This window comes from Pholcus phalangioides, unplaced genomic scaffold (assembly GCF_987345545.1).
Source record: "Pholcus phalangioides strain wild (caught in Gottingen) unplaced genomic scaffold, Ppha-v1.0 ptg000017l_1, whole genome shotgun sequence".
In the NCBI taxonomy this organism is placed as follows: domain Eukaryota; kingdom Metazoa; phylum Arthropoda; class Arachnida; order Araneae; family Pholcidae; genus Pholcus; species Pholcus phalangioides.
The window spans coordinates 55,887,905-55,915,829 of NW_028301610.1; the positions used below are offsets into that span (position 1 = coordinate 55,887,905).

Genomic DNA, 27,925 nt, shown 5'->3' on the forward strand with positions numbered 1-27,925 from the left:
TTCCTTTTCAATTGTTTATGATGATCACTCTATCTTGAAATGAGTTCCTGTTAGGTAATCCTTAAATTTCTCACAACCCCATGCAATAGCTAAGGCTTCCTTTTCAATTTGGGTGTAATAAGTCCCAGCTGTGGTTAAAGTTCTGGAACCATAGGCAATAACACCAATCTGACCATCATCTTGCTTTTGGCGTAAGGTGGCTCCCAAGCCATATAAAGATGCATCGACAGTAATTATGGATTCCTGGTTGGGATTGAAGATTTTCAAAACAGGATCAGATGACAGTATCTCCTTCCATTTGGGAAACGCATTTTGCTCTGAGGTATATCCCAGACAAAATCTATTTTGTTGCTGAGAAGCATAGTTACAGGAGAAGGCTCGTTTCATTCCAAATTATGGAAAGTGCTAAGTAATTTGCCATGTCCAACATCTGTTTCAATTCCTTCTTATTTGTTGGTGACTTATTCTCCTTGGGAACAATGATTTTCTCATCATCTGGGTGAATTCCTTGGCTATCAATGATGTGACCATAAATTTAATTTTGCTCGTTGAGAAGATACATTTTTCTTTGTTCAAAGTCAAATGAACATCCTTCAGTTTCTGGTAAACTTCTCTCAATCTCATATCATGCTCTTCTTGAGTAGACCCCCCCCCCCACACTAGTATGTCATCCATGTGACAAACTGTTCCACTTGTGTTTTCCAGAATTTGTATCATTCTTCTTTGGAAATGTTCTGGAGCGGAAGAGATCCCAAAGAGCAGTCTAAGAAATCTGAATCTTCCAAACCGAGTAATAAATGTTGTGAGATAAGATTTGCCAGAATCCTGAATTTGCATCCAGTTTTGAGAACACTTTAGCACCAGATAAAAGAGACTTAATGTGTATTCCACTTTGGGTAAGGGATGTAATTTCCGTAGAACATTTTTGTTCAGCTCGATCAGATCCACACAAATTCTCACCTTTCCATCACTTTTGGGCATTATGACAACAGGAGACCACCACTCTGTTGTTTCAGTTATGACTTTTTGTTCGACCATCCTTTTTATCTCAATTTCTGTCTTTTTCAAAAGAGGTATAGGTACTCGTCTTGGCGATGTTACAGCATATGGAATAGCATCAGGCTTGAGTTTTATGGAATAGCATTCTTTCAGGTGTCCAAGTCCTTCGAACAGTTCAGGAAATATATCGCGCGCGCCGTTCGATTGCTGGGCGATTCGAGTTCTGGCGGCCATGGCGGTCGGTTGTGTTTCTCCGTAGCTATTGTACTAATGTTGGAATAAAGCTTATTTAGGGTATTGTGTAATTCCACATGCTCCTTCACTCTGACTCTTATAAATGTCTGGTGAGAGACGTTTCAGTGGCGACGAAAGATGGGATTATCGTCATTCTGCAGGAGTTGAAAATCATTGTCTCGGCAGGACAGGAACAAGATAGAAGCAAGCTCTACTGACGTAGGCTTAGTTTCTTCAAGCGATTTCCTCATACGCTCCGGATGGCGGGTTTCGGTGTAATCGGAGAATTCGACCGCGCGAAAGAACCGTTTTCGGAGTATGCTGAGCGATTGTATCAGTATTTTGTTGCGAATGAAGTTACGGATGACGTCCGCAGGCGTGCGATATTCCTATCGCTGGTGGGTGCACCGACGTATGGCTTGATCAGAAGTCTGGTGTCCTCAGCCTTACCCACGGAACGAACGCAAGCAGAACTGATAGACGTTCTCAGTAATCATTTTGAACCGGCTCCGTCGGAGATCGTAGAGCGGTTCAAATTCAACTGTCGCTGCAGGAAGCCGGGAGAATCTGTGCCAACCTTTATAGCCGAACTTCGAACTCTCGCCAGGTTTTGCAATTATGGGTATACTTTAGCGGAAATGCTACGAGATCGGCTCGTGTGTAGGATAAATGATGACGGCTGTTGGCGGACAGAGATGTCTTTCGATCGGGCGTCAGAGATCGCGATGTCGATCGAAGCGACCTCAAAAAAAGGCCTCTAACATGCGTAGTGACAACGCGTCTTCGCGGCAGTGCTGTTTGTAAAGCAAAGACAAGAAAAGCAGCCACGGAAGAGTTTCAGAGTTCATCAGCCGCCGCAAGCCAAGGTTATGTTTTTCTGCTATGCTTGTGGTGTGAGTGGACACAAGTCCTCAACTTGCAAGTTTGCCAAGAGTACGTGCCATTCATACGGAAAGACGGGACACTTAGCCAGAGTATGCCAGTCAGTGAAGAACAGATGGAGTGTCGGAGTCAAAGGCCAAGGACGCTCTGCAAACAGAATCAATCAAGTCGACCAGCTGGATAACTCGTCTCCTGCGTTCGATGTGTTGACGTTGAACTCGATATCTGATTTCCCACCACCTTGTACCGTGCAAGTCGTGATTCAAGGGCTACCTATGGTAATGCAGGTGGACATGGGAGCACCTTTTTCGGTGATGCCTTATTTGATGTTCAAGAAGCACCGATGTCGATTTCCACCTTTGAAAGACACTCATACCAAGCTCAGGTCTTTTACAAGGCATAGCCTGAAGATAGTAGGCGCGATGGATGTTTCTGTGAAGTACGAATCCAAATGTGAAATGCTTTCGATCCTGGTGGTGGATCAGTGTTCCGTGATCTTGATGGGACGACACTGGATTCGCGAACTAGGGGTGTTGAGCACTATTGATCCGACTGGCTCTACAAACACGATCCAGGTTGACGTGAAATCTTCGATGATGAACATCAAGAACTGTTTTCGGGGGGCCTCGGGAAGGTGAAAAATGTGAGGGTTCGTCTGAAAAGAAAAGACTGTGCTTTACTGAAATTCTTCAAAGCTCGTCCCGCGCCTCACGCTTATAAGAAGAAGGTAGAAGAAGAAATAAGTAGACTTTTGGATTTAGGTGTCTTGGAACGAGTGTCGTCATCAGAATGGGCGACACCTGTAGTACCAGTCCTGAAGGCGAACGGTAGGATTTGCTTGTGTGGTGCCTTCAAGCTCACCACCAATGTTGCTACAGATCTTGAGAGGTATCCGTTACCCAAAGTCGAGGATTTGTTCGCTCGTCTTTCAAATACAAATACAAATACAACGCCACAACAGGCAAAATGCCCAACGAGGTGGCTGATAAAAAGGTGGCTTTCAGGGGGAGTGACTTATTCAAAGGTCGACTTATCGGATGCGTACTGTCAATTGGAACTGGATGAAGCTTCCAGGGACTTACTAGTAATTAACCCTCATAGACGTTTGTTCAGGTACATGAGATTGCTTTTTGAGGTTGCGTCAGCTCCATCAATTTTTCAGAGAGATATACAAATACAAATACAAATACCACGCCACAACAGGCAAATTGCCCAACGAGGTGGCTGACTTAAGAACATCATGGATCCCCGAGCCATTTTTTGGAGGCCCTACCTACTACTGCTACACCACACATGCCCCCCCCCCCCCGCTGACCCAAGTAACCCCCCAACGAACCCCCAACGAATCGGTACATGCGGGAATGTGCGTGTAGTGCAGCCTGACGTAAAGTTTGTTTCTGTGTAATGCTTGTTATATGTAGTGCTGTTTGTTATATGTAGTGCTGTCATCTGCCCCCAGTTTTTCTAACTATGAGTGAAGTGTTATGGTTGAATGATTTACCGTTGTAGGACTGTTGCTCTCTGTGGCGAGACTTTTTAACGGGGAGATCGGCTCGCATTTGCGCCTTGAAGTTGGGAACCACAGAAAACCAACTTCAGCCGACCACCACTGTGGGGTTCGAACCCGGATCCTCGCATCACGAGTCCGGCACTATAACCACTCGACCACCACAGCGGTGGTGGTCGAGCGATATGAACAAGCTCTTGCAAGGGTATGAAAATGCTTTGTGCTACCTATACGACTTGGTGATAACAGGCAGCTCTGTTTCGAATCATTTAAGGAATTTGAGCAAAATGTTGTGTACTTTGCAGGAAGCTGGTATCAAGTTGCATCCCTCAAAGTGCTCGTTCATGCAGACGTCGGTAGAATATCTGGGGCATAGAATCTATACAGAAGGACTACATCCAGTGCAAACGAAGTTGGAAGCCATTGAGAAGGCTCCCGAGCCAAAGAATTCGGATGAACTGAGGTCTTTCATAGGTTTGCTGACGTATTATGCAAAATTCCTTCCAAATATGTCCTCTATACTGGCACCATTGTATAAGTTGTTGAATAAGAACTCCTGTTGGAAATGGACTGAGCAAGAGAGGAGGTCCTTCCAGGAATCAAAGAAAAAATTGTCTACGTAGTCTTTGTTGGTCCACTTTGATGAAAGTAAGGAAGTGCGTCTCGAATGTGTGTGTGTGTGTGACGCTAGTCTGTATGGAGTAGGAGCTGTGTTGTCCCATCCCTTAGCTGTGGGCGATCGTCCTATTGCTTTTGCGTCTAGATCCCTGACGAAAGCAGAAAGGAACTACAGCCAAATCGAAAGAGAAGCCTTGTCGTTGGTCTTCGGGGTTACATGGTATCGGAAATATCTTCTTGGAAGAACATTCACTTTGGTAACCGATCATCAGCCCCTAGTAAGCCTATTTTCTGAGACTAAACCAGTGGCTCCAATGGCTGCTTCTCGCATTCAGCGATGGGTGCTTGTACTGTCAGGGTACTCGTACAACAGTGTGTATTCGAAAGGATCTTCTCATGCTGATGCTTTCAGTAGGCTACCTGTGCAAACCACTGTGACTGATTCTCCAACGCCTGCTGATGTAGTATTATTGTGACCAGATTTTATTTCCAGAAGGAGTTAGATGCTGATCCTGTTCTGTTGAAAGTGAAGAAATACATAGCACAAGCCTGGCCCAGGCATGAAACGGCTGAAATTCGTCCTTTCTGGCTCTGCCGAACTGACTTGTCGGTGGAAAACGGTATTATTATACGTGCGAATAGAATATATGTGCCATCAAAGTACAGGAAGTACGTGGTGTCAGAGCTTCATGGGGGTCACCAAGGTATGGGTGCTCTCAAAGCCTTGGCTAGACAGTCTGTGTGGTGGCCGAATATTGATAAGGACATGTACATATCAAATTTCATTAAAATCGGTGCAGTAGTTCTAGAGATAATTGACCAGGTCTGTAAATTCTCTTAATTTCTTACACCAGTGTATGAAAATTATTTGGTACTTGTTGTTTCCATTTGATTGTCCACACCATTTTGAAGTACTTCGAGAACTTAACATCAGTGATTCCTGTGACATTTTTGACCTCACTACCACTTTTTAACAGTAAAAACCAGCCCCTCGACGACCATCTCGAAGCTACACACAAGTGAGCAGAGCAGTGAAAACAAAATATCTTGAATGCATTGCTCTTGTTGCTGAGTTCCCGTTCTGCTGTGGTGCGTGGCACTATACGCAGGCACATTGGAATCTGTGTTTGATTTCGCTGCTCAGATCTCTTCTCTCCTCGTTGCTGCTCTCCGTCTTACTATGTGTTCAGCCGAAGATCTCACCTCTTTCTTGAAAGACACTTAGTTTTTGTTTATTTGAACATCAAACACATGTTTTATGCTGAAGCACTGTTTCCTTTCTCTCGTAGCATTAGACACATGGTATTGCTTATCTGATAATACTGACAGCTAATTCTTGAAATAAAAATCAAATCATACAAATAAACTAAGAATTTGTGTATATCAGCCTTTGAAATCGTTAAGACAGTTTTATAACCCTGTAAGAAATAATGCAAACTCGTACGATTCCTTTTGTAACAATTTTCCTCCCACCAGTCACAATTTTTTTCAAATGATTAAGTGCTAGTTGAGATTTATTTATAATATAGGCTGGAGAGTTTTTTTGAGATGATACAAAAGAGCAAGGGCCTTTCAGGCAGTCTTTCATGGGCCTGTGCTTGTGCTGTGGTGTATTAAAATTAGAGAAGAAAAATTGTTGAGATAAATAGTGATATGAATAATGAAGACACGCATTCCAGACATGGTGTCCATTCAGCGACAAATATTTTACTGACATCTCCTGTTGCCTACACACTGAAAACTAAATAATATAGAACAATCAATGTCTATCTAAAACTTTATAGATATGTATCATATTTCTCCCTTTTTATAAGTTGAGTCTCTCTCTGGAGGTTTTATGCTTCTTTTAGTGTGCTGTAGAGCAGGGGTGGCTTAAGTGAGGGTGCAAGGGGTGCGATGCACCCGGGCGGCAGTGCAGACTTTAGACCCTAAAATTTAACACAGTAAAAATGTTCATGGCATCACAATTTTGAGTCATATCTCGACAATGGGAACGTTGAGAAAATAGACGGCCTTTAATAACAGAAACAAGAATGTGTAAGCTATCACAGCTGCTCAAGAAATCTGCAACCGTGCTTGACCTATTTTTTGCACCTATTGCCTCCACGCCATAGCTCCTACATCGTGCGTCAGGGACCTTAGACTGGGATCTTTCGCTTAACCCAAGCCAAGATTTTCCATGGGGGCCCCTCTACAGTTAATTTATAGTGTGGAAAAAAAAGCAAAATTATAATGAATTAGTCCTGGGCTCTCATGGAGCCGTCATCCCTACCTTTGGAGGTCATGTCCCTCCCTCACGACTTATCAAAGCGATTCCTAACAAAAAAATTTCTTTTGCCCTTTTATCTCGATTTTGCACCCCTCCAGAGCAGACAGAAAATTTTCTTTGATTTTTTCGGGCAGTGGAACTTTTTTACCCATTCATCTCTGATTTAGCATTCTTCTTGAACGCCGCCCTGTGTAGCCCCAATGGGTCGCATGGCCAAGTGCCGCTCCTATATTCTTATCCCAATGAGCAAGTGCCCATTTTGGTTACGTCACCCTTGGCCCCCACAAGGGCAGGACTGACAGAGGTCTAGCCCTGAGGCCGGACAATTCTCATAATGTTTTGGCTTATTCACTCTATAAATTAACTATTGAAAGTCCCGTGAGAAGTCTGACTGAGGGACTCGCAAAAGATCCCAGCCTACTGGCCCCCGGCCTGCTCTAGGAGGGGGGATTGCCATTCCCTCACCCAGAATTTGTTCCAGAATAGTCAAATGAAAGCAAAGGAACAATTCGGCTTCTCACTTGGCTGGTCCCTGGAGCACCAGAAACACCTTTGAAAAAAATTTCTATGTAAAAATAATCTTGTTACTTATCGTTACAGGATACGTGATGGTGGCTCACAAAAATAAGTGCTATTTCAAGGATCAAGTTATCTAGCATTATTAAGAATGATAAGGTAATTCTGGAATTTAAAAAAACCAGGACAATATACTTCAAAAGCGGGACATATGGCCACGCACATTTTTTACACAGTAAACAATATGATGTGCAGCTTTCTTCTGAAAAAAAATGAGGTTTATCTCGAGGTCCCCCTTCACTGAAGCTCTGTCAGCCACCTGCCCAGGTCGCCATTAGAGGGGGGGGGGGCATATGAGACTTCACACCCGGGCAGCAGCAGGGTTTAAGCTACGGTCGCATTTTGCAAAAAATGCGACCGTAGCTTAAACCCTGCTAAAATCATAGAATGCAAAAAAAGTAGCAGCCACTTTCGCAAAAATGCATACAGGAGGTACGCAACAAGACGTCCAACCATCAATCATTACATTAGCATTGCAGCATTTTGCTAAAGCTCCCCCCCCCCATTTCCGCTTTTTTGCGAAAGGAATTTTTTATCCAGCTTAAACCCTGGGCAGCAGGTAAGCTCAAGCCGCCCCTGCCAGAGAGCTAAAAGTGTCTGGAGATTTGAGAGCAGGATCTGGTACTTTAACAGAACGTGGTTGAGTGGTACTGCCTGCAGGTTCTGGGGATAAAATAATTTAGTAAACAATAATGGTGCTGGTGATGAACCATATGTTCCCTCAACATGGGCGAAAATATGTGGGGGGGCCCCAGCATCAAAGGTGGAGTCGACTGATCTAATGCATATGGGTATATATGAATTGAGATCATGCATAATGACTGTGCTCCCCCCAGACTTTCAGGTCTATCTCCGCCTATGTCCCTCATATGATAGTGTTGGCATAATAGCTCAGGCTAAAGATACAAATACAACGCCACAACAGGCAAAATGCCCAACGAGGTGGCTGAGAAAAAGATGCCCATAAAAATATGGATGTCATATATTTAAAAAATATAGCAAAAAAGGCAATTAACAAAAATTGTAAACAATATATACACATGATAAAATATTATACAATGCCCATAAAGAATATTTATGGTTGTCTTATTCTAAGTATAGATAGCTTCTCGATTTACCCCAAAATGTTTATCGTATTTCTTTTTAAATGTGTCAATTGTGTTACAATTTACTACCTCTGGGGGTAAGCTATTCCATTTATTAACAACCCTATTAGAGAAAAATTCCCTGCAACACCATAACCTTGCATTGTCCCTCACCAATCGATACTGGTGTCCCCTTGTAAAAGCAGTTCATTGGTGGTGTACTAAAAGTTCATGGTCCATCCTATCCATCCCATTGGAAATTTTTAACACTTCGATCATATCTCCTCGACACCTGCGTTCATCCAATGTAAACATATTCAAAAAATGAAGTCTCTCTTCATAACTCAAGCCCTGTGTGCCAATAAGGACACGCGTAGCTCTTGTCTGCACCCCTTCAACTCTCTCTGTAGTCCCTCTGTAGGTATGGTCTCCAAAACCTTACAGCATACTCCAGTGCTTTACTTGCACATACATTTCTTAGAAGATTTAGGACCTCCACGTCTTCAACTTGAATATCGTTGAGGGTTTTATTACTCCATGCAACAGCTGTAAATCGAATATCATTATCTCCATTAAAAACCGACGCGAAAAAGTCCTTGAAAGCACTACACATGCCTACATTGCTCTCTAACCTAGAGCCTCCTATCGAGAGGGGGCCAACTGTCCCCTTACATCCATTATGGACGTATCGAAAAAATGAATTTGGGTCAGAGACAATGTTATCTGCCAACCTAGATTCAACTTCCTTTTTACTATCCCTTATCGCTTTCTTCAACACTCTTCTTTTATCAGTAAACAATGATAGGTCACCTCGTCCACTTTTTTACTCTCTGAATGCCCTTTTCTTCTCAAAATAAAGGTTCCGCACACTATCCGTGAACCATAGAGGGTGCGATGTACAAACACGCTTTTTTCGAACAAAGGGTGTGACGTCGTGCATAACAGAGGACAGCTTCGAACTAAATTCTTCCCATTGACTTACCACCCCTACTGATTCCAACCGGTCTTTGAAAACTTCCGCTAACCTTCCTCTCAAAACATCAAAATTAGTTCTCCGAAAACAAGGAACCAGTCTTTTGTTATCAACCTTACCCGAGGAAAAGTTAGTGAAATCTGACTATATGATGATCACTGGAAGAAAACTCTTCCCCCACCGAAACATGTTCAACAAGATCCTCAGAACTAGTAAGAACTAAATCCAAAATAGCAGTACCCCTAGTGGCTTCTGATACATGCTGATACAAAAAATTTTCGAGCACCAACTTAAGAAAGTCTCTTTCATACTGATCTCTAGATGAAAGGTTCTCCCAATCAATACCTGGGTAATTGAAATCCCCTAGTATGAGAACCCTCTTATGCTTACACATGTAGGAAATTTCATCATGAAATTTGGCGATGTAGTTTGAATCCTTATTCTGTGGATTGTAACAAACCCCAACAATAAGTTTATGATGTCTTTTGTTTTCAAGCTCAACCCATATAGTTTCAATATCACTTCTCTGCACGTTACACTCTCTAGCCTTCAAACAGGATTTCACGTATATCAACACTCCACCCCCTTTCCTATCAGATCTATTTCTCAAAATGTATTGTATCCTGGGATGTGTAAGAAAGATTCATCCCCATCGTTTGCCCAAGATTCTGTAATGGCTATAAGATCCAGACCCTCCACAACTATCATAGTTTCTAAAAAGTTTTTCTTATTACCCAAGCTCCTGGCATTTATTAGCGCACATTTTAATTTGCCCGGTGATTCATTGTCAATCGAGAAGCCATCCAAGTCAGAGGTGGGTAATTCCCCGTCAGTACTGTTGTGATTATCATTAACTAACCTGCATTCCCGACTGCGTGGTCTGGGAGTAAAAAACCTGACGTAAGACTATCGTAAACCTCTCAGACCCCCCCTCTTATTTAGATGGATCCCATCCGAACGAAGCTACCTATCGGTAAATGCTGGAAGCTCCAAGAACGTGACCTCAAGTGAGGAGCAAATGTCCTTCAGGCCTATATTGAATTGGTGGATCTTACTCCTATACCCCCTACTACCCCTTGGCAGCACTGGAATCACTGCCACATCTGAGCCCCCCTCCCTATCGGATAATAGTAAATCCCGGTACTCTGACAGAGACTCACTAATATTCGCTCCTACCTGATTCCTTCCCACCCACAGAATCACCCGCAAGGGCAACTTTCGGCGATGAAAAACATCTCGAACGTTGTCAATCTTTCCCCCAGGAAGACAACAGCGTTTGAAACCCTGAAAATCCTTACACACTAGGTTCCCAAGTTCCCTAACCATAGAATCGCAGATGATTAAACCCCTATCACTATCCCCTCTACCTCATCCACGACCACCCATTCGCCATCTAAACTGTCGTTGTTCGTGGAGATTGCTTCTTAATCAACAGGTGGCTCAATGACCAGAGGCTCCGTTATAACCGGGCCCTCTAGCACCCTAACTTTTTTCTATAAAGCTTCGACCTCGAGTTCCAGCCTTGTCCTATCCAAGAACCCTTTACAATTGAAACTGTCAGCTACTATACCCCTAGACCAGGGAAACCTCCCGTCGCAAGCTCTACACAACACTAGTCGAGGTCGAGGCATACTAACACTATTGCTAAAGCTAGATAATAATAATACTTAAAAATAGGAAAATGAGAAACGTTAACGGGAAATTAAAATAATGTAAAATACATTACTATGCAAAATATACGTAAGAGATTATACGAAAAAATTACGTAAAAAAAGAATGCTCAACACTAAATCACAAAAAAGAAAAAATATATACTGTATATACTCGTGTATAAGCCGAGTTTTTTTGTGGAAAATTCGTTCCTCAAGTGGGGGGGTCGGCTTACACTCGGGTCAGTTTTTGATGAAAAAATTTTTACCCCACAATCAGTAGTCATTTTTTGTAGCAGTGTTCGAGTAACCGGCATTATTGCTTTGGGATATGTTCAAAACCCCGATAATGTCAAAGACGAGGTAAAGAAATCGAAAACATCATTGGCTTTGACAAAAAGTGAACTAATGTCGATTGTAAAGCCTTATGTCAGCATCAACAAGTCTTTCAAAGACTATTTGAGGAATTTGTGCATCAAATGGATGAGTTCCGATAAAAAAACTACAAAAAGTGGTGCCTTTAAGAAACCTGACATTGGCCTAGTGTGCCAATGGGTACAGGAGGCGTGAAATTCAGTTTCCACCGAAATTATCATCCGATTTTTCAAAAAGTGTTGCATTAGCAATGCGATGGACGAAACTGAAGATGATATCCCTTTTTGAAAGTGACAATGGCGATGAGACATCCCAGATGAAGATGAAAACAAAGATGCCGCACTCCCTATGATGATCTGATGGATTACGATGAGCTTGCACACTCCTAAGAAACGAATAAAGTTTGAATCATTTTCTATTGTAAATTTCCATAAACTATTAATTTTGCATGAAAATATAAGATTTTTTTTCCCCTGAAATGCATGGATCTTTTGGGGTTGGCTTATACATGGGTTTTCAATTTATTGCGATTTTGGTGGTCCTAAAGTGGGGGGGTCGGCTTATATACTAGTCGGCTTATACACGAGTATATACGGTATATATATAAAGAATACAACACCCTCTAAAAAAAGTATTAAGCTACAAAGTACAATTTATACTTATTAGAATTAGCTAACTATCTCAAATCACTAACACTACAACAATAGGCCCAAATGGAAGGAAAAACAAAGTTATTGAGAGTACCCGGGAAAAAGTATATACTGTTTGCTAACACTAACGTCCAAAAACCTACGAATTTATATCAAAGAAGCGAGAAAACACAAACCTGGTGAAAAAACAATGAAAATGAAATGTGAACGAGAAAAATAAATTCAAGTCAATCAAAAATACACAACGAAAATTTATTCAAATTATTAAAGTACGAGTGAGCAGAGAAACGAATTGAAGTTTAATGGATACACAAAAAAAAAAAGCTGTCCGAACTGAACGAAAGCAAAACAACGAATGTAAATAAAACATGTGTTGCCACAAATAAAGTATTAAAGTATATCATGGTTAACAGGTAATTTTTAAATATTCAATATTCCCCCTAAAATTAAACATGCTAACAAATCAAAAAAAAAGAAAACAACCAATACATAAGCACAGATGCAAGAATACTGAACGGATATAAAAGGAAAAAATATATATATATATAACGATACACAATGCAACACATCATTTTTCTTTCAATGCACACATCCCTATCATTTCTTTCAAATGATTAAACCTTCCACAAGGAAGTGGCTTAGTGAATAAATCAGCAGCTTGCTCTTGAGTCGAACAGTTATGCACATCTAGTTGTTCTTTCTGGTACAGTTCTCGAATGAACTTGTATCTCACATCAATGTGCTTGGTTCTGCAGTGAAACTCTGGATTTTTTATGAGTCTGATGGCACTCTGGTTGTCGACCTGTAGCAAAGGAACACCACTTGAAATACCAAGTTCTTGAAACAAGTAATGAAGCCATACTATTTCTTTTGCAGCTTGACTCGCCGCCACAAACTCAGCTTCAGTTGTAGATAGAGCTAGGCATTTCTGACGTTGACTCTTCCATGTTATTGCGCCACTGCTGCACAAAAACACCATGCCTGAGGTTGATCTCCTTGACACAGGATCCCCTGCGTAATCTGAATCACTGAATGCTTCTAAAGCACCAGCTTTGGAATCAGATGAGTACAAAATACCCCAATTCACTGTACCCTTTAGATATTTCAATGTCCTTTTCACAACATTCCAATGACACTCTTGAGGTTTGTCTAATACCCGAGAGAGCATACCAAGCGTGTAAGCTATATCAGGTCGAGTGACTGTAGCTAGAAACATGAGGCTCCCAATAGCCTCTCTGTAAGGAACATTACGGGCTGGAGCAGCAGACATCTCTGCTGTTAAACAACACTTTTCAATAGGCGTGCCTACCGGATTTGCATCTGTCATATTGAAACGGGCTAAGGTTCGTCTGCAATAAGATTCCTGATGGATGAAAATCGATCCATCATCCAAATAATTAATTTGCATACCCAAAAAGTACTTGGCATTATCTATTACAACTGCAAATTTAGATCTGAGTTGGTCAAGAAATATATTTAGCATTTTTAAGTCCTTGGAAAATATCAGACCATCATCCACATAAAGGATAAGAAAAAGGTTTTCTCTGCATTAGCAAACAAGCATGGATCTGAACTTGAAGATTTTAAGCCATGATTTCCTAGAAATTTGCTGAATTTTTCATTCCAGCACCTGGGGGACTGTTTCAGTCCATAGATGCTCTTCATCAATTTGCAGACCTGATTTGAACCATTCTCGAAACCTTCTGGCTGGTTCATGTAGATTTCTTCTTTTAGTTCTCCATGAAGAAATGCTGTTTTGATGTCAAACTGAGCAACCTTTAATTTCTTCTTAGCAGCCACGCTTAACATCGTTCTCACAGTATCCCAGCGAACAACTGGACTGAACATTTCAGTGCAATCTACACCAGGTATCTGTCCAAATCCTTTAGCGACCAGACGTGCCTTATATCTTATCACTGCACCATCTGCATTTTTCTTAGCTTTGAACACCCATCGACTTCCTATGGCTTTTCTATCACTTGGCAAATCCACCAGCTTCCATGTCTTGTTTTCAATTAGAGAATTCATCTCTTCTTGTAAAGCAGCTTGCCAATGACTTGAATCCTTTGATGACATTGCTTCTGTGTAAGTGACTGGTTCATCACATTCTGCCAGCATGACATAATCATCAAACTTGGATGGCTTCTTCAGCTTCGACCTGTCTCGTAAATTATATGTATCTGTGTCTGGCTGTGATCCAACTTGCTTGGAACCATCTGTCTCTTCGGTAACTTTTTCAGTAAACTCTGGATTGTTGATGAAAATTTGCTTGCTCGTGATTTCATTCTTGAACACAACGTCCCTCGAAAGCACTATTTCATCTTTACTGGGTATCCATACCCTGTAGCCATCTTTATCGCCACAATACCCAACAAAATATCCTTTCTGAGCTTTCTTATCAAACTTTTTTCTTTTCTGTTTTGGAACATGCTCAAAACATTCAGCACCAAACACACGTAAATGATTGAATGGTGACTCTTTGTTATACCACAGTTCATAAGGAGATTTTTCCTCAACACTACTCGGTCCAGTTCGGTTGATAACATAGGCTGCGGTATTAACAGCTTCTGCCCATAGCTTTTCTGGCAATTCCTTGGCATGTAGCATAGTCCTGGCAGCTTCCACAAGAATCCGATTTTTCCTCTCAATTGCTCCATTTTGCTCTGGTGTGTATGGCATTGAGTTTCGGTGAATCAATCCAATTTCTTTTACAGTGGATTCAACTTCGGAATTCTTGAACTCTGAACCACCATCAGTTAGTAGCTCTTTAACAGTATGACCTCGAGTTTGTACTTCAGCAAGAAAATGCTTCACCTTTGAAGGAACTTCAGACTTTGCCTTCAAGAAGTATACCGATCTGTACCTCGAGAAGTCATCCTTGAATACAACATAATATCTGCTTCCACCCAACGATTTTTCAGGCATCGGCCCACAGACATCTGCATGGATCAGTTCACCAACTGTAGTTGGCCTCGTTGTTTGGGTACCGAAACTGAGTCTATGCATTTTACCATATGCACATGCATCACAAAAATTTCGACTGAACTGAATGTCCATACCTTTACTTTTGAGGAATTTCTGTACATGTTGATTGTTCTGGTGACCTAGTCGCTCATGCCACAGTTGAATATCAGAATTTTTCACAGCAAGACAAGCTTTAGAAATTATGACACGCATCAAAAGCTTGTACACACCACTGAGTTGACGAATTCCAACAGCAACAGTCTGCTTCCCATTTCTGAACTCTCTTGTGCTTTGTGTAGCAACTTCGATGAGACCATGATTCAGAGCAGATCCCGATGAGAACAGATTCTGGTCAGATTTAGGGACATACCAAGCATTTTTCAATTGACCTGGTTTCCACTTCCCACATACCAGCATTTCCACATCAATCGTGCCGTATCCTTCAGCATACATGAAAGTTCCATCACCGAGACGAAGCAGTTTTGGCTCATCAAAAGGAACATACGAAGAGAAGAAATCCGAACGAGTCGATATGTGATGAGAAGCCCCCGAATCAATTATCCAACAGTCCTTGTTAACATCTGTGATGGACATGAATGCTTGTCCCTGAGAACTCTGGTCAGAAGTTTCATAATCTTTACTTGAACGGCAATTCTTTTTGATATGACCGACTTTCCCACAGGAGTAGCACTTCACAATTTTCTTCTTCGGCTTTTGAGTTTTCGAAGTTTCGAGCTTTTTCTTAGCCGTCGAACTAGCATTTTTTGCAATAAATGCTACAGTGCCCGGTTCGGAACTGCTAGATCTCTGTTCTTCAAGTTCTCTGTTCGTGAAACCTGAGACGTTCAGTCAAAGTCGCTACACTTGTTTCGTTATGCGGAACTGACTCCCAAGCGTTTTGGAACTCCAGGTACTCACTCGGAAGAGTATTGAGTATCCTATTCAGCAACATTGAAACAGGAAGACTTACATTTTCTTCTTTGAGCTCCTCTTGCAAATCTTGCCAAATTCGTCGCAGTTTTGATACATGGGAGGCGCTACTGTCAGCTGGATCCTTGGTGTAGTTAAATAGCTGCGAATACAGTAAGTCCAAGCGTCTCTCATTTTTCTGTTCGTATACAGTGTGCTATGCATTCCACATATCTCTGCCAGATTTGCAGGTAAGAATATGCTGCTTTGACTCACCACGAACACTCGACCCGATTATATATTGTGCAATAGCATCAGCCTCCTCAAAAGCTTTGACATCAGTGGCAAACTTCGTGCGTTCAGGCTCGGTTGCGTTTTCATCCAACGAAGCAGGATACGTGACTTGTCCCGAAACGACCGGCATCACTTTTTGGATAGTCAGCTGTAGTTCCACATCGAATTTCCAGCTTGTCCGGTTCTGTATACCTTCCAACTTATCGATGGAATGAAGCTTCTCCATTTTCCCACTTGAATTGGAAACTTAAGCTCGAAAAGTAAACAGATACTAAATTTCGTTTCCGAAGTCAAAATTCCGCAACCGTAGACACACGACCATTAAACAAACTCACTACGAAGTGGAGGGTCACTGGGCCCATAACCTATTCAAATTATTAAAGTACGAGTGAGCAGAGAAACGAATTGAAGTTTAATGGATACACACAAAAAAAAAGCCGTCCGAACTGAACGAAAGCAAAACAACGAATGTAAATAAAACATGTGTTGCCACAAATAAAGCATTAAAGTATATCACGGTTAACGGTTAGCAGGTAATTTTTAAATATTCAATGAAATTTTAAAAAAAATAAGAGCAATATAATAAAAAAAACACTTATCTCGCAATCCAACGTGAGCTAAAAAAAAAGAAAAACACTGCGGAATATATGACCCAAAAATAAACAACACGCTAAGTAAAACTCACGAGAATGAAGAAAAACACAAAGAAAGACACAAAATGGCGCACTGACGTGACGGATAATCCTTCGGTAATCCCCCTGCAATGGTTTCGGATAAAACTGCTACTATTGGTTGGTGAGCGGAGCGCGATAAAAACACATCCGTTCCCAACCACGGTGAAGACAATGATACTACACAATACTGAACAAATTTGGTCACTATTTCTTCTCCCTAGCTGATTTTGTATCGATTCAGTGTACTGTAGTCTCTGGTAATAACAACACCGAAAATCCACTTCTTGTACGGAGATCTGTAATCTCTTACAGACATGATTGACTTATCTCCTAAACATGATCAAGACATGTGGCTCTTTCTGGTATTTGCTTTATCTTCTTTGACGATATCAAGCCGTGATCAGTCTAATCTAGTATGTAATTCCCTTTTTATGAATAAGGAAGCTTGGCTATATTCAATAAAAACTTGGGGGTTCTCTTCTGTAAGCTAGAAGGAAGATAGTATTTTTTGTAAAGGCAGGTGTTTATTTTTGAGACATCTAAGGCTTGCATCTCAAGTTGAAAATATGTCGTTTCGCCTGTGTCTATTTGAAGCTGCATGAAATGAGGTGATGTATGCCACATGACTTCAGGAACTGTTGAATTTTGCCTCCCAAAAACATACTTTGATTGTCAGACTATTGTAACAGGCATTCCACAGAGGGCAAACAAAGAGTCAAAATTACTGATCAATGTGTTCGGATTCGTGTTGGGAACAATGAGAATTTATTGCCACTTGAAATAAGTATCAATAATTAAAGGGGTCATCAGCTTGCTGAATGTTTATGTATCCGTTTACAATAATGCTAAAAATTATGGCTTTTCTGGCGATAATATTCATAAAAATATTCATTTCAGTGACGTCTTTTGCTACCTACAAAAAAAAATGTAAATCCTATTGACAGAAATGAAACTTTTACAGAGTTTCATGGTTCCAATTGAAATAAAAATGCCATGTAATTGATGTTGTGCGTCTAATAAATTAAATATTTTAACATTAATATGTATAGGAATAAACTGCAACCGAAACCAAACATGTATAATGAATGAGTAAATGAGTAAAAGTCGTATAAATGAGAGTCGTATTAACAAGTGTTCCACTGTATTGTGGTTTTATGAGTGTTTCTGTGTATACTGAACCCCACTATGTGAGTATACAATACTTGAAGAGTAACTCCGTCACTATTGAATCTCAAATGTTTGTACAAATGAGAGAGGTGGGGAAGGGGAGAATGGCATGGCATCTCTTGGGGGGGATGTGTTGGTGACAGTATCTCTGGGATGAAGCTAGCCAATGGGCACTCTCAAGCAGGCCATACAGTAATAACTAGAGATGTGAAATTCTCGAGAATAATCTTTCGGAGAATATTCTTATCGATGAGAATATTTCAGAATATTCTCTGATAGGACTACTATTATAAATAACTTGAGAATATTCTTAGAAGTTTTTGATGAGAATATTCTCTGGTTATTTGTAATATAGTTGCATATAATATCCTTGAGAATATTCTCTGGAAGGACTACGTTCATAAATTATGGGGGAATATTCTTATAGAAAATAATAAGAATTATTCTGAAGTTATTAATAATAGTCCTTCCAGAGAATATTCTTCAGTTACCAAAATCTTTCCAGAGAGTATTATCAAGAATCAGGCCCTTCATTTGGGGGGGGGGGCCTGGCTTTTGAAAATACATTAAAAATGGCATACATATATATATATCATTATAAATACATTGCGTGCGTGTTCTTTGCCCCCCCCCCCCGGAAAAAGTTGAAATGATGCCCTTTCGAAAATATATGTAATATACATATAATAATCTCAATGAATAACTTGAGAATAATTATTATTTTTGATAAGAATATATATATTCTCTAGTAATTTATAATAGTAGTCCTTTGAGAGAATATTCTTGAGAATATAGACTACTAGTATACATACTTGTACATATTGAAACCTTGAAAAATTATTTTAAAATTAGATAAATTTTCAGAAATACGTTCACAACAAAAGAAATTAAATCAAAGTTGACTGATAAAGGAAGCTATTCTTATACAATCACCTTCATTCTAAGAAGATACAGAACTGTTGTTTTCTTCAATGTACATACACTTAAATTCTGTATCACTCACATTTCTTTAAAAGTTGTGCAATTCAGCCCTGTTGGCTTAATTTTCTTGATTCAAACTTTAATATTGTGGTCTACTAACTTAAAGGACTACTGTCTCTCTTCCCATCAAGAAGATCAGAATATTGAAGTTTGTAGACCACAATATTAAAGTTTGAAAGCAAGGAAATTAAGCCAACAGGGCTGAATTGCACAACTTTTAAAGAAATGTGAGTGATACAGAATTTAAGTGTATGTACATTGAAGAAAACAACAGTTCTGTATCTTCTTAGAATGAAGGTGATTGTATAAGAATAGCTTCCTTTATCAGTCAACTTTGATTTAATTTCTTTTGTTGTGAACTTATTTCAGAAAATTTATCTAATTTCAAAATAATTTTTTAAGGTTTCAATATAAAGGTTTATAAAATCTTTATAACCAAACTTTTAAAACCTCTCATCATGACCTGGAGAAGATTCTGAGAATATTCTCAAACTTAAATTTGTCATTGGGGGTGATTACACCAAAAATTGTTTTGTTGTAAATATTTCAGGCAATGAAAACTGATTTATATATCACAATATAACAAAATTAGTAAAAAAATTATTCAATTTTCTTTTAAATAATTTAATTCTCGATTATTCTTTAATTTTTACATGCAGGAGAATATTCTCACCTCACATCTCTAGTAATAACAAACCATAAAAAAATACCAATCAAGACCTGGGTACCAATACCAATCTGACCAATATGTCAATGGATTTTTAGGAGCTGTGTTACGCAAGATGAAATTTAAGATTATTATAACCAGTAATTTCATGCTGAGATGCAGACTCATGTAAAATTTCTTTTTGTTTGATTTTTTTAAATTGAATATTTGTTTTTCCTCTTTTTTTGCGTTCTTTTTGGATTGTTTTCTTGTTATCATTGAAAAATTATAGAAATCAACATCTACATTTTAACATCAAAAAAACATTTTTCCTTGTTTTTATTTTCCATTTTAAAGTTTCAGTGTTTGCATGTGTTTCTTTAGTGCCTGCTCAAGCTAGAACAGTGTTGACAGCTTAGTTATTTTCCAACTAGATTAGGCGTTTTTCTTAGCCATTTGGATGGAAAAATACCCATCTAGTTGCTAGTTGTTTGTCCTTTTCAAAAAAATTTCCTGTATGTGTACTAGTAGTCTATTATTAAATCATGTGAAAATACAGGAATGTTCCGGGAAATATGAGACGTATGGTCATTGAAATAATGATTTAAATTAATTTGATAAAGAGATGAATCTATTTTTTGAAAAACTTTATAATTTTTCTTCATATGCTATACAATGTCATCTTGCTTCCTTTTGTAGTTGCAGTAATTTTCTACCTCGCATGTTTTTTATATTGTTTGGAATCAATGTCAGCACCATGTAACCCTCTCTAATCATGTTGCATACTCTTGTTTTTTCCTATTTAGTTAATTTTTTGCATACCTTCGTTTATCTATTTTTATAAATGTTGTACACTCCTGTTCTGCATGTGCTATACAATTTCACCTTCTATCCTTTTGTATATGTAATAATTTTCTACCTCACATATGTTTTTTATATTGTTTTGAACCAATGCCAACACAATGTGTCATTATCCCCATTGTCATAATTTTTGGTTGCAGCTCGCTCTGTAAACTTCTGATAGATTTCTTGCTATGCTTTTTTCAAGTTTGTACATCGCCACCCTCCCTGTTTTGCATATGTTATGCATTACACAGAGAGAGCAAATTATAATTAATGAGTTTAATAATTTTATTAGTTAACACTTTTATTAATTAATTTGTTAATATTTTTATTATGATTTGAAATTTTTGCCTGCTATGTCATTTGTACGAACATACTGGAGCTTACTCCACTTCGAGTGCCCTTTTTTTTCTAGTGCCCCACCAGTTTAAATTTCTTATAAAATGGCCTGATGTGAGTCCATCACCATGTCCACCTGACCCCCACAGCTGCTGCAATTTAACATTGTCCATTCAAAATAGTTCACAACAAGCAAGTAGAAATCGTGACAGACAATCTGCTTTTCCATTCTTTTTGGATTTCCTGTATCAAATATAAAACAGAAAATTTTGTAGGAGAGCAGAGAAGTACCCGTGTAGCACATAATCCTAGTAATCAAGGGTTACAATGATCAATGTGAATCTGCATCCCATTCGGTAATAATGAAACGTTTCAATATCCTATTTTATTGCAAGGCCAGTATTATACTATAAAAGATTGATAAAATTTCTTTTACAAAACTTGAAAAATGCAACCAATAAGCATATTGGTTATTAAAAACTTCTCATATTGAATTCCAATAAACCTACTCATGTTGCGAGAAATCTCTATTTTATCAAGTTGAAATCTGTTTAAACTTTCAAAATTTTTCCTAGTCTTTTGAGACATTGCTTGTTTATCCAGTCAATACTGGTTCAAGTTTGTGAATACACTTGTGAACCAAATTACTCATATTTGGAAGTTTTACTTTAAATATAGCTTATTGGTTTGGTTATTTTTTTTTTTCTTTATTGCCATTGTTTAAGAACAAAATCAAGTCTTTACTGTGTTCTAATTTCCTCACATATAGGTATAGCATGGAATGTATATGTTACATGTTATAAAATACTTTGCATGATTTGAATGCTCTTGAGTGTCTTAAGTTTTTGAATTTGTTTTGTTGCATTTCTTGTTTTATTTTGAAAATCTGTTACATTACCTTTAACCAATATACTCACTGTGTTCTCTTCAAAATGTGCATGTTTTATTTTTTTCTCTCTTTAAGCATGTTCCTCTTCTTTTGTAGAATTTTGTTAGCTTGAAGTAATTTCCATGCCGTTAGCTATAAAACCTCAAATGTATTCTTTGACAGATGCATGTATGGGTTCCAAGTTAAGGAGTAAGTAGTTAATATATTTGAGATTTTCCTTCATAACTTCATGATGCATATTTAAAATATCATTTAGTGAGGTATGAAAGCAATTTTTTTTCTTTGTTATCTCATTCACTGTTGTTGTAAATTTTAAAGCTTTGATAGCTTAATGTGTCACTGGAACATATTTACCCCTCGTATGTCAATACTCTATTGCAAAATGTTACAATCACTATGAATTTTTTCAGCCCACCACTATAGAGTAACACATAAGACTGTATGAAGGTTTTTAACAGCTGGCTGATGCGAAGATATATTTAGAAAAAAGAGAGAATTCAACAGCTCCAAGCAAAGATCAATATATTCATTGCCTTTGTAGTCTAGGGTGCTCACCCGGCAAGTGAGATGACGTAGTTTTGATTCTCCCTAAGGGCAGTTGAATTTTCTCTTTCCTAAATATATCTTCGCATCAGTTTGTCAATAAGGTAAGGAGGTACACCTCTGAACACCTATATATATACATAGTCTTGTAGGTTGATAACCATAACATACGGGGGAAAAAATAAATCTAGTTCAACCTCAGCTTCAAAATGTGTGAAAAAAGCGTTCTCGCAATGTAAGAAAATTGATAACATAAAATGAAGTCCGGGTAATCTATGGGGGTAATCTAATACTATCTCCCATGTTGGTCCTTTCCATACTTTGTGAAAGTGATAACAATACCCTAATTTATAACATTATTCGTAATTCTGTTAAGCGGCTTCTATTGTATTACCCTTACTTGTGATTTTTACATCATATTTTCTGATAGTAATCCTTATGCCTTGTTTTTAACCCTCAGGCTAATATCACACTTTTTTATTCAGCCATTGTGAGGAGTTAAAATGAAACCATTTGATGTTGGAGATTTGCAAATAGTTGGAGATTTACTTACGTCGTCTGCTTGAGTAATTTTTTTTTCAGATTTATTTTATAAAAAAACTAGCAGTTACCCACGGCTTCGCTCACATGAATTTGGTAATCTGAAAATTACTCAACGGTGATTCCGTAAATAAAATTTAGCCCCTTATGACCCCGTTGGGGATGAATTTTCAGAAATCCTGTTTTAGAGGGTATCTACATTATCAAATATTATACTGACTAAATTGCATATTTATTGCTTCAGTGATTTTGGCTCAGTGGTGGTTTCTCCATATGACATTTGAACCCCCTCACTAGGGGGTTGAATTTTTAAAAATCCCATCTCAGTGAGCCTCTACGTTACACTACCTGTTAGAAAATGCTGACCAAATTTTATATTTATAGCTTCAGGGGTTTCGGCTCAACATGTTTTTTCCATATGAATCCTTTTAGGGGTCAAATTTCAAAAACCCCTTCTTAGTTAGTCAATGAATATAAAATGTCGATGTCATGAAATTAAACTGCTGACCGAATTTCATGAATGCTACCTTTGAACTCCATTATGACCCCCCTTAGGGGTCAAATTTCAGAAACCCCCTCTTAGTTAGTTTCTACATCATGAAATAAAACTTCTGATAAATTTCATGAATATTAGCTTCAGTGGTTTTGGCTCGGCGAGATTTGTTACCTTCGAACACCCTTTCAAATTTTGAAAAACCCCTTCTTAGTTTGTCTTTACGTGATGAAATAAAATGTCTGATGAAATTTCATGAAATTCAACCGTTTTGGCTTGGCGTGAGCTGTTACCTTTGAACCCCCTCATTTAACCCTCTCCCTTAAGCCCCATTTACATATGCAAGATTTAGGGTTGCTTTGGCCATTATTACTTGCATGGTAACTTTTTACCCTCGTGGGGAAAAAAGGAGGGATGAAGATCTGTCAAAAGAGTTCTATCTTTGTTGCGGAATAATGGTGTATGACTACAACCTCCTTTCCCATAATCCTTTGTGCCGCGAAAACTACTGTTAGTTCCTTTGTCAGCTATCTTGAACCAACTACTTTCATTTAACCCACGTGACCAGTGATGGCTTCCGGAATGAAGGAATATCAGCTTAAACTAAATGCCATGTTAATGGGTTGTAGCAAAAATCCCTGCTACCAGTTACAACCCGGGATATTTTATTTCCCATGTAAACAGGATTATAAAAGGGGTTAACAAAAAGGGATTAAAATAAGGTTAACAAAAACCCTTCCTATACTTGGTCTTTGCCCCATAAAACAAAACTTCTGATCAAATTTCACGGATTTTGCTTCAACTGTTTCATCTGGGCGTGATTTCTCTGTTACCTTTTTGAACCCCAAAGCAGAATATGCCATAATCTGCAACGTACATCGCAGAACAATCAGTGCCACTGCAGAATGATCTGGATGAATTTTAAGAAGAATGTAGAATTATTATATGGAAATTTGTGCTGCAGAACATATCCAGTCAGCCGATGGTTCGTTGCAGAACAATACAAAATATTTGGCTTTGGGGCCTTTAAATCCCCTTTTAACCTCCTTGGGGGTCAAATTTTGAAAAACCCCTTGTTGGTGAGTCTTTACGTCATGAAATAAAACTGTTGATCAAAATTGATATTCATAGCTCTAGGGGTTTCGGCGCAGCATGATTTATGATATATATCATAATATATATATATTATGACATATTTATATAACCTTTGAACCCCCTTAGGGGCCGAATTTTGGAAAACCCCATCTTAATGAGTCTTTACATCATGAAATAAAACTACTGACCAAATTTCATTAATATAGCCTCAGAGTGGGTTCAGTTCAGTGATGATGAATCAGTGAATCAGTCAATCAATTAATCAGGACATATTATTTTATATGTATAGATAAATGCAATCAAACATAAATCCAATAAAATTGAAAAAGTGGGTAATACAATACAAGCAAACCTGTCAGAGAAGAAAGAAAAGGGGGGGGGGAATAGAACATTCATATTAACAGTAAAACACCTTTTGCAGCCACCGGCAGGGCAAAAAAATTCTTCCTTGAAAGAGGGGTGACCGTTAATCAGGGTATGAAATGCATCCATACTTTTATTATATAAGGAGAAATTATTATTTGGCCATAAAAGAAAGGTGACCACATCTGAGGGGGTGTCCGTTCAAAAGGGTTTTACTGATCCCTTTTTTGCTATTAGTGAGCTTAAGAATTTTCTAAAAAAAGCAATCAATAAACATAATCATTGAGTCATTTATCACTGAACATAATCATCAGAAGATGATTAAGCAGATGATGAATATTCATTATCTGCAGACAATGGGAGCAACTTAAGAGTTAACATATGTTTATCTGACCAATTCCTTCATATTATTTACCCATTCATATTGTACTTGAATTGTGTACAGTTGAAACCTCATATCAGTCATATATTATCATCATACAGGATGATTATAATTAAAGTTGCTACTGCTGTAAAATTAGAACCACTTTTCAGAATGGCTTGAAAATTATGAATACTCCTTGAAGCAATGGAAATTTGTTTGGCAAAGGAAGAAAAAAAAAAGTAAAAAAATCAACCAATAGGTCTCTCTGAATTCGCGAAACAAGAGAAAAATGGGTTTGGAAAATAAAAAACAATAGTTGGCCGAGGTAAAATAACTATTTAATTAACATGCCAAAATTTCATAACTCATAGAAACAGCACAAATGAAGTCACAAAAACGGCAGGAACTAGAGGGGAGCAAATGGGGTAACTGCCCTGTGCCACAAACTCTTTTGCACCAGTATGAGGAGGTGAACAACTTTACATCAATTACATTTCTCCCAATATTTCAACACAATACTAAAATACATTTCTCACAATGTATAAACATGATTCCCCCAAATATTAGTACAGGACTCAAGATGGGAATTTCCTTAGAGGTATCATGTTACTAGGGACGTCTTGTCTCCCCTCTGGCATATAAGCCGCAACAGTAAAACTTCCCGAGAAACTCAGATTTTAATATGCCATGTGTAATGTTGGCTAATATAACATGTAATTTAATTAGTGATGCTTTTACCCTTGGCCAGAAAACCTAAAAAAAACTATCTCTACCCATGTGGGACCTATTTTTTGTGGTCCCTGTTTACATTTCCCAGGCTGACAAAGCTTTCTTTTTTGCCCTTTCAACTTAGATTTCGTACCCCTCCTGGAGCAGCTGCTGCGCAGCCCAAGAGTCACCCTTGCTCTCAATACTGCATCAAAAATTAGTTTTCTCTGCAAATTCAATTGTGTACCTTCATAATTTAAATTCTAGAAACAATTGTTTGTTTTTCTGCAATTGTTTTTTCCTGAACATGATTTGGCACCCCTCCAATAGCAGCACCCCATGCGGCCACCCCTCTGTCATAGTGGTTTCAATCACGAAAATCTGGGTCAAACACCCACACATTTGCAGTGGCTGAATATGACATTTTTTTGGTTGAATATGAATTTTTGTGGTTTTTAAACATTAAGGGCTCTCATACCTTTTAAACATAGTGAAAAACCCTACTCTAATAGAAATATTAAAAATACTACTTAGCCATTGTGTAAAAAAATTTGAAATAAATCATATTTTTCATTATACCAACATAATATAGTATATATAAAGTTTTGTATACCTCTAATACACTCAATTTTTTGCAAATTTTAAAAAAATATATATTAAAAACACCTTACACACATAATAAAATACCATGACATCAATTTAATTGAATAAAAATTGATTCAAAGTGAAAGACACTGTACAGTTTGTGAAATGCAGCAAAAGATTGAAATTTCATTGACTCAATTTTATTTAAATTTTTAATTTCAAAATTTAAAATTCAATTTCAATTAAGATTGTGTTAATGAAATCCCAATCTTTTCCTTCATTTCATGAACTGAACAGTATCTTTTGCTTTGTATCAACTTTTATTCAATTAAATTGATGTCATGGTATTTTATCATGTGCGCAAACTGTTTTTAATGCATTATTTTGAAAATTTGTAAAAAATTAATTATTAGAGATATGTGTAAACATTAAGTATTAGAGATATGTGTAAACATTAAGTATTAGAGATATGTGTAAACATTAAGTATTAGAGATATGTGTAAACATTATACTGACGTAGGATATCATATATAATCAAATATGTGTAAAAAATTTGAAATAAATCAGTGGTTTAGTAGTATTTTCAATGATATTACTTTTAGGGTATAGAGTTTTTCACCATGTCAAAAGGTAGGAGGACCCCCTTAAGTCTGCTTTCCCTATAAAAAATGGTTGCAACAAAAATCAAGACTTACAACACAAAATAAATATACAGTATATATATTCAGTTACATATCTACTCGTATGCAATTTGGCAGATAGTTGGCATCAATTACTGAACATGCAATTTTTATTTTTATATTTTAAGATTTTTCTATAGAATGATTATTAATTTAAAAAAAAATTGAAAAATTATGATACAAAATTTTTTCAGCCAACACAAACTGCTACTGTTCTAGACAACATTCCTTAGCAACCAAAAAAGTGTGAGTCATGTCTTTAGGAAAAGTTTGTCTCCATGCAATATGACAATTTATTTTTTTGATACGTTTTTGTTTATTTTTTGTTATCAATGCTATATATATTGCAGCTTCAACATTCATTGTTTTTTTTTCTAAAATTAAATTTTCTTCCCTAAAAACTGTTCCAAAAAGGACTTCCCTGGTATAATAAGAGCGGTGGCGTAGCAAGGTCTGGTGGCACCCGGTGCGGAGTTTTAACTTGTCACCCCCCACGTCCACCAAAATATAAAATGAAATTTATTGATGAAGTAATTTTTTTTAATAAGACAACAAATAAGAGGCAAATACTAGGAAATACTAAAAACTTTGTTATGCATTTCGGCACGCTATGGGCAGGGACGGCTCCAGCTTACCTGCTGTCCGGGTGTGAAGTCTCGTATGACGCCCCTAATGGCGGCCTTGGCAGGTGGCTGACAGAGCTTCAGTGAAGGGGGACCTCAAGATAAACCTCATTTTTTCCCAGAAGAAAGCTGCACATCATATTGTTTACTGTGTAAAAAATGTGCGTGACCATATGTCCCACTTTTGAAGTAGATTTTCTTGGTTTTTTTAATTCCAGAATTACCTTATCATTCTTAATAATGCTGGATAACTTGATCCTTAAAATAGCACTTATTTTTGTGAGCCACCATCACGTATCCTGTAACGATAAGTAACAAGATTATTTTTACATAGAAATTTTTTTCAAAGGTGTTTCTGGTGCTCCAGGGACCAGCCAAGTGAGAAGCCGAATTGTTCCTTTGCTTTCA

The 27,925-nt window shown here is 38.1% G+C and overlaps 3 protein-coding genes and 1 pseudogene across 9 annotated transcripts in view; 3 read left to right on the forward strand and 1 right to left on the reverse strand.

The window, feature by feature from the left end:
• Window positions 1–27,925, forward strand: part of LOC149074142 (uncharacterized) — a 326,315-nt gene that overhangs the window by 128,642 nt on the left and 169,748 nt on the right. For 6 of the 7 annotated variants that reach the window (XM_089246470.1, XM_089246474.1, XM_089246473.1 and 3 more), the window contains one exon: window positions 21,620–21,712. The exons of the other annotated variant lie outside the window; for it this stretch is intronic. In XM_089246470.1, coding sequence (XP_089102596.1) covers window positions 21,646–21,712 — 67 coding nt within the window. In that variant the 5' untranslated portion in view covers window positions 21,620–21,645. The remainder of the gene's footprint in view (window positions 1–21,619; window positions 21,713–27,925) is intronic. 7 annotated transcript variants of the gene reach the window in all.
• On the forward strand, window positions 1,494–1,994 carry LOC149074143 (uncharacterized). The gene has a single exon (XM_089247338.1). It carries the CDS (start codon window positions 1,494–1,496, stop codon window positions 1,992–1,994), a length of 501 nt encoding a protein of 166 aa, XP_089103464.1.
• Window positions 2,103–2,753, forward strand: LOC149074144 (uncharacterized). The gene has a single exon (XM_089247339.1). The coding sequence runs from the start codon at window positions 2,103–2,105 to the stop codon at window positions 2,751–2,753; it is 651 nt and encodes a 216-aa protein (XP_089103465.1).
• LOC149074145 (uncharacterized) lies at window positions 12,386–13,144 on the reverse strand (annotated as a pseudogene).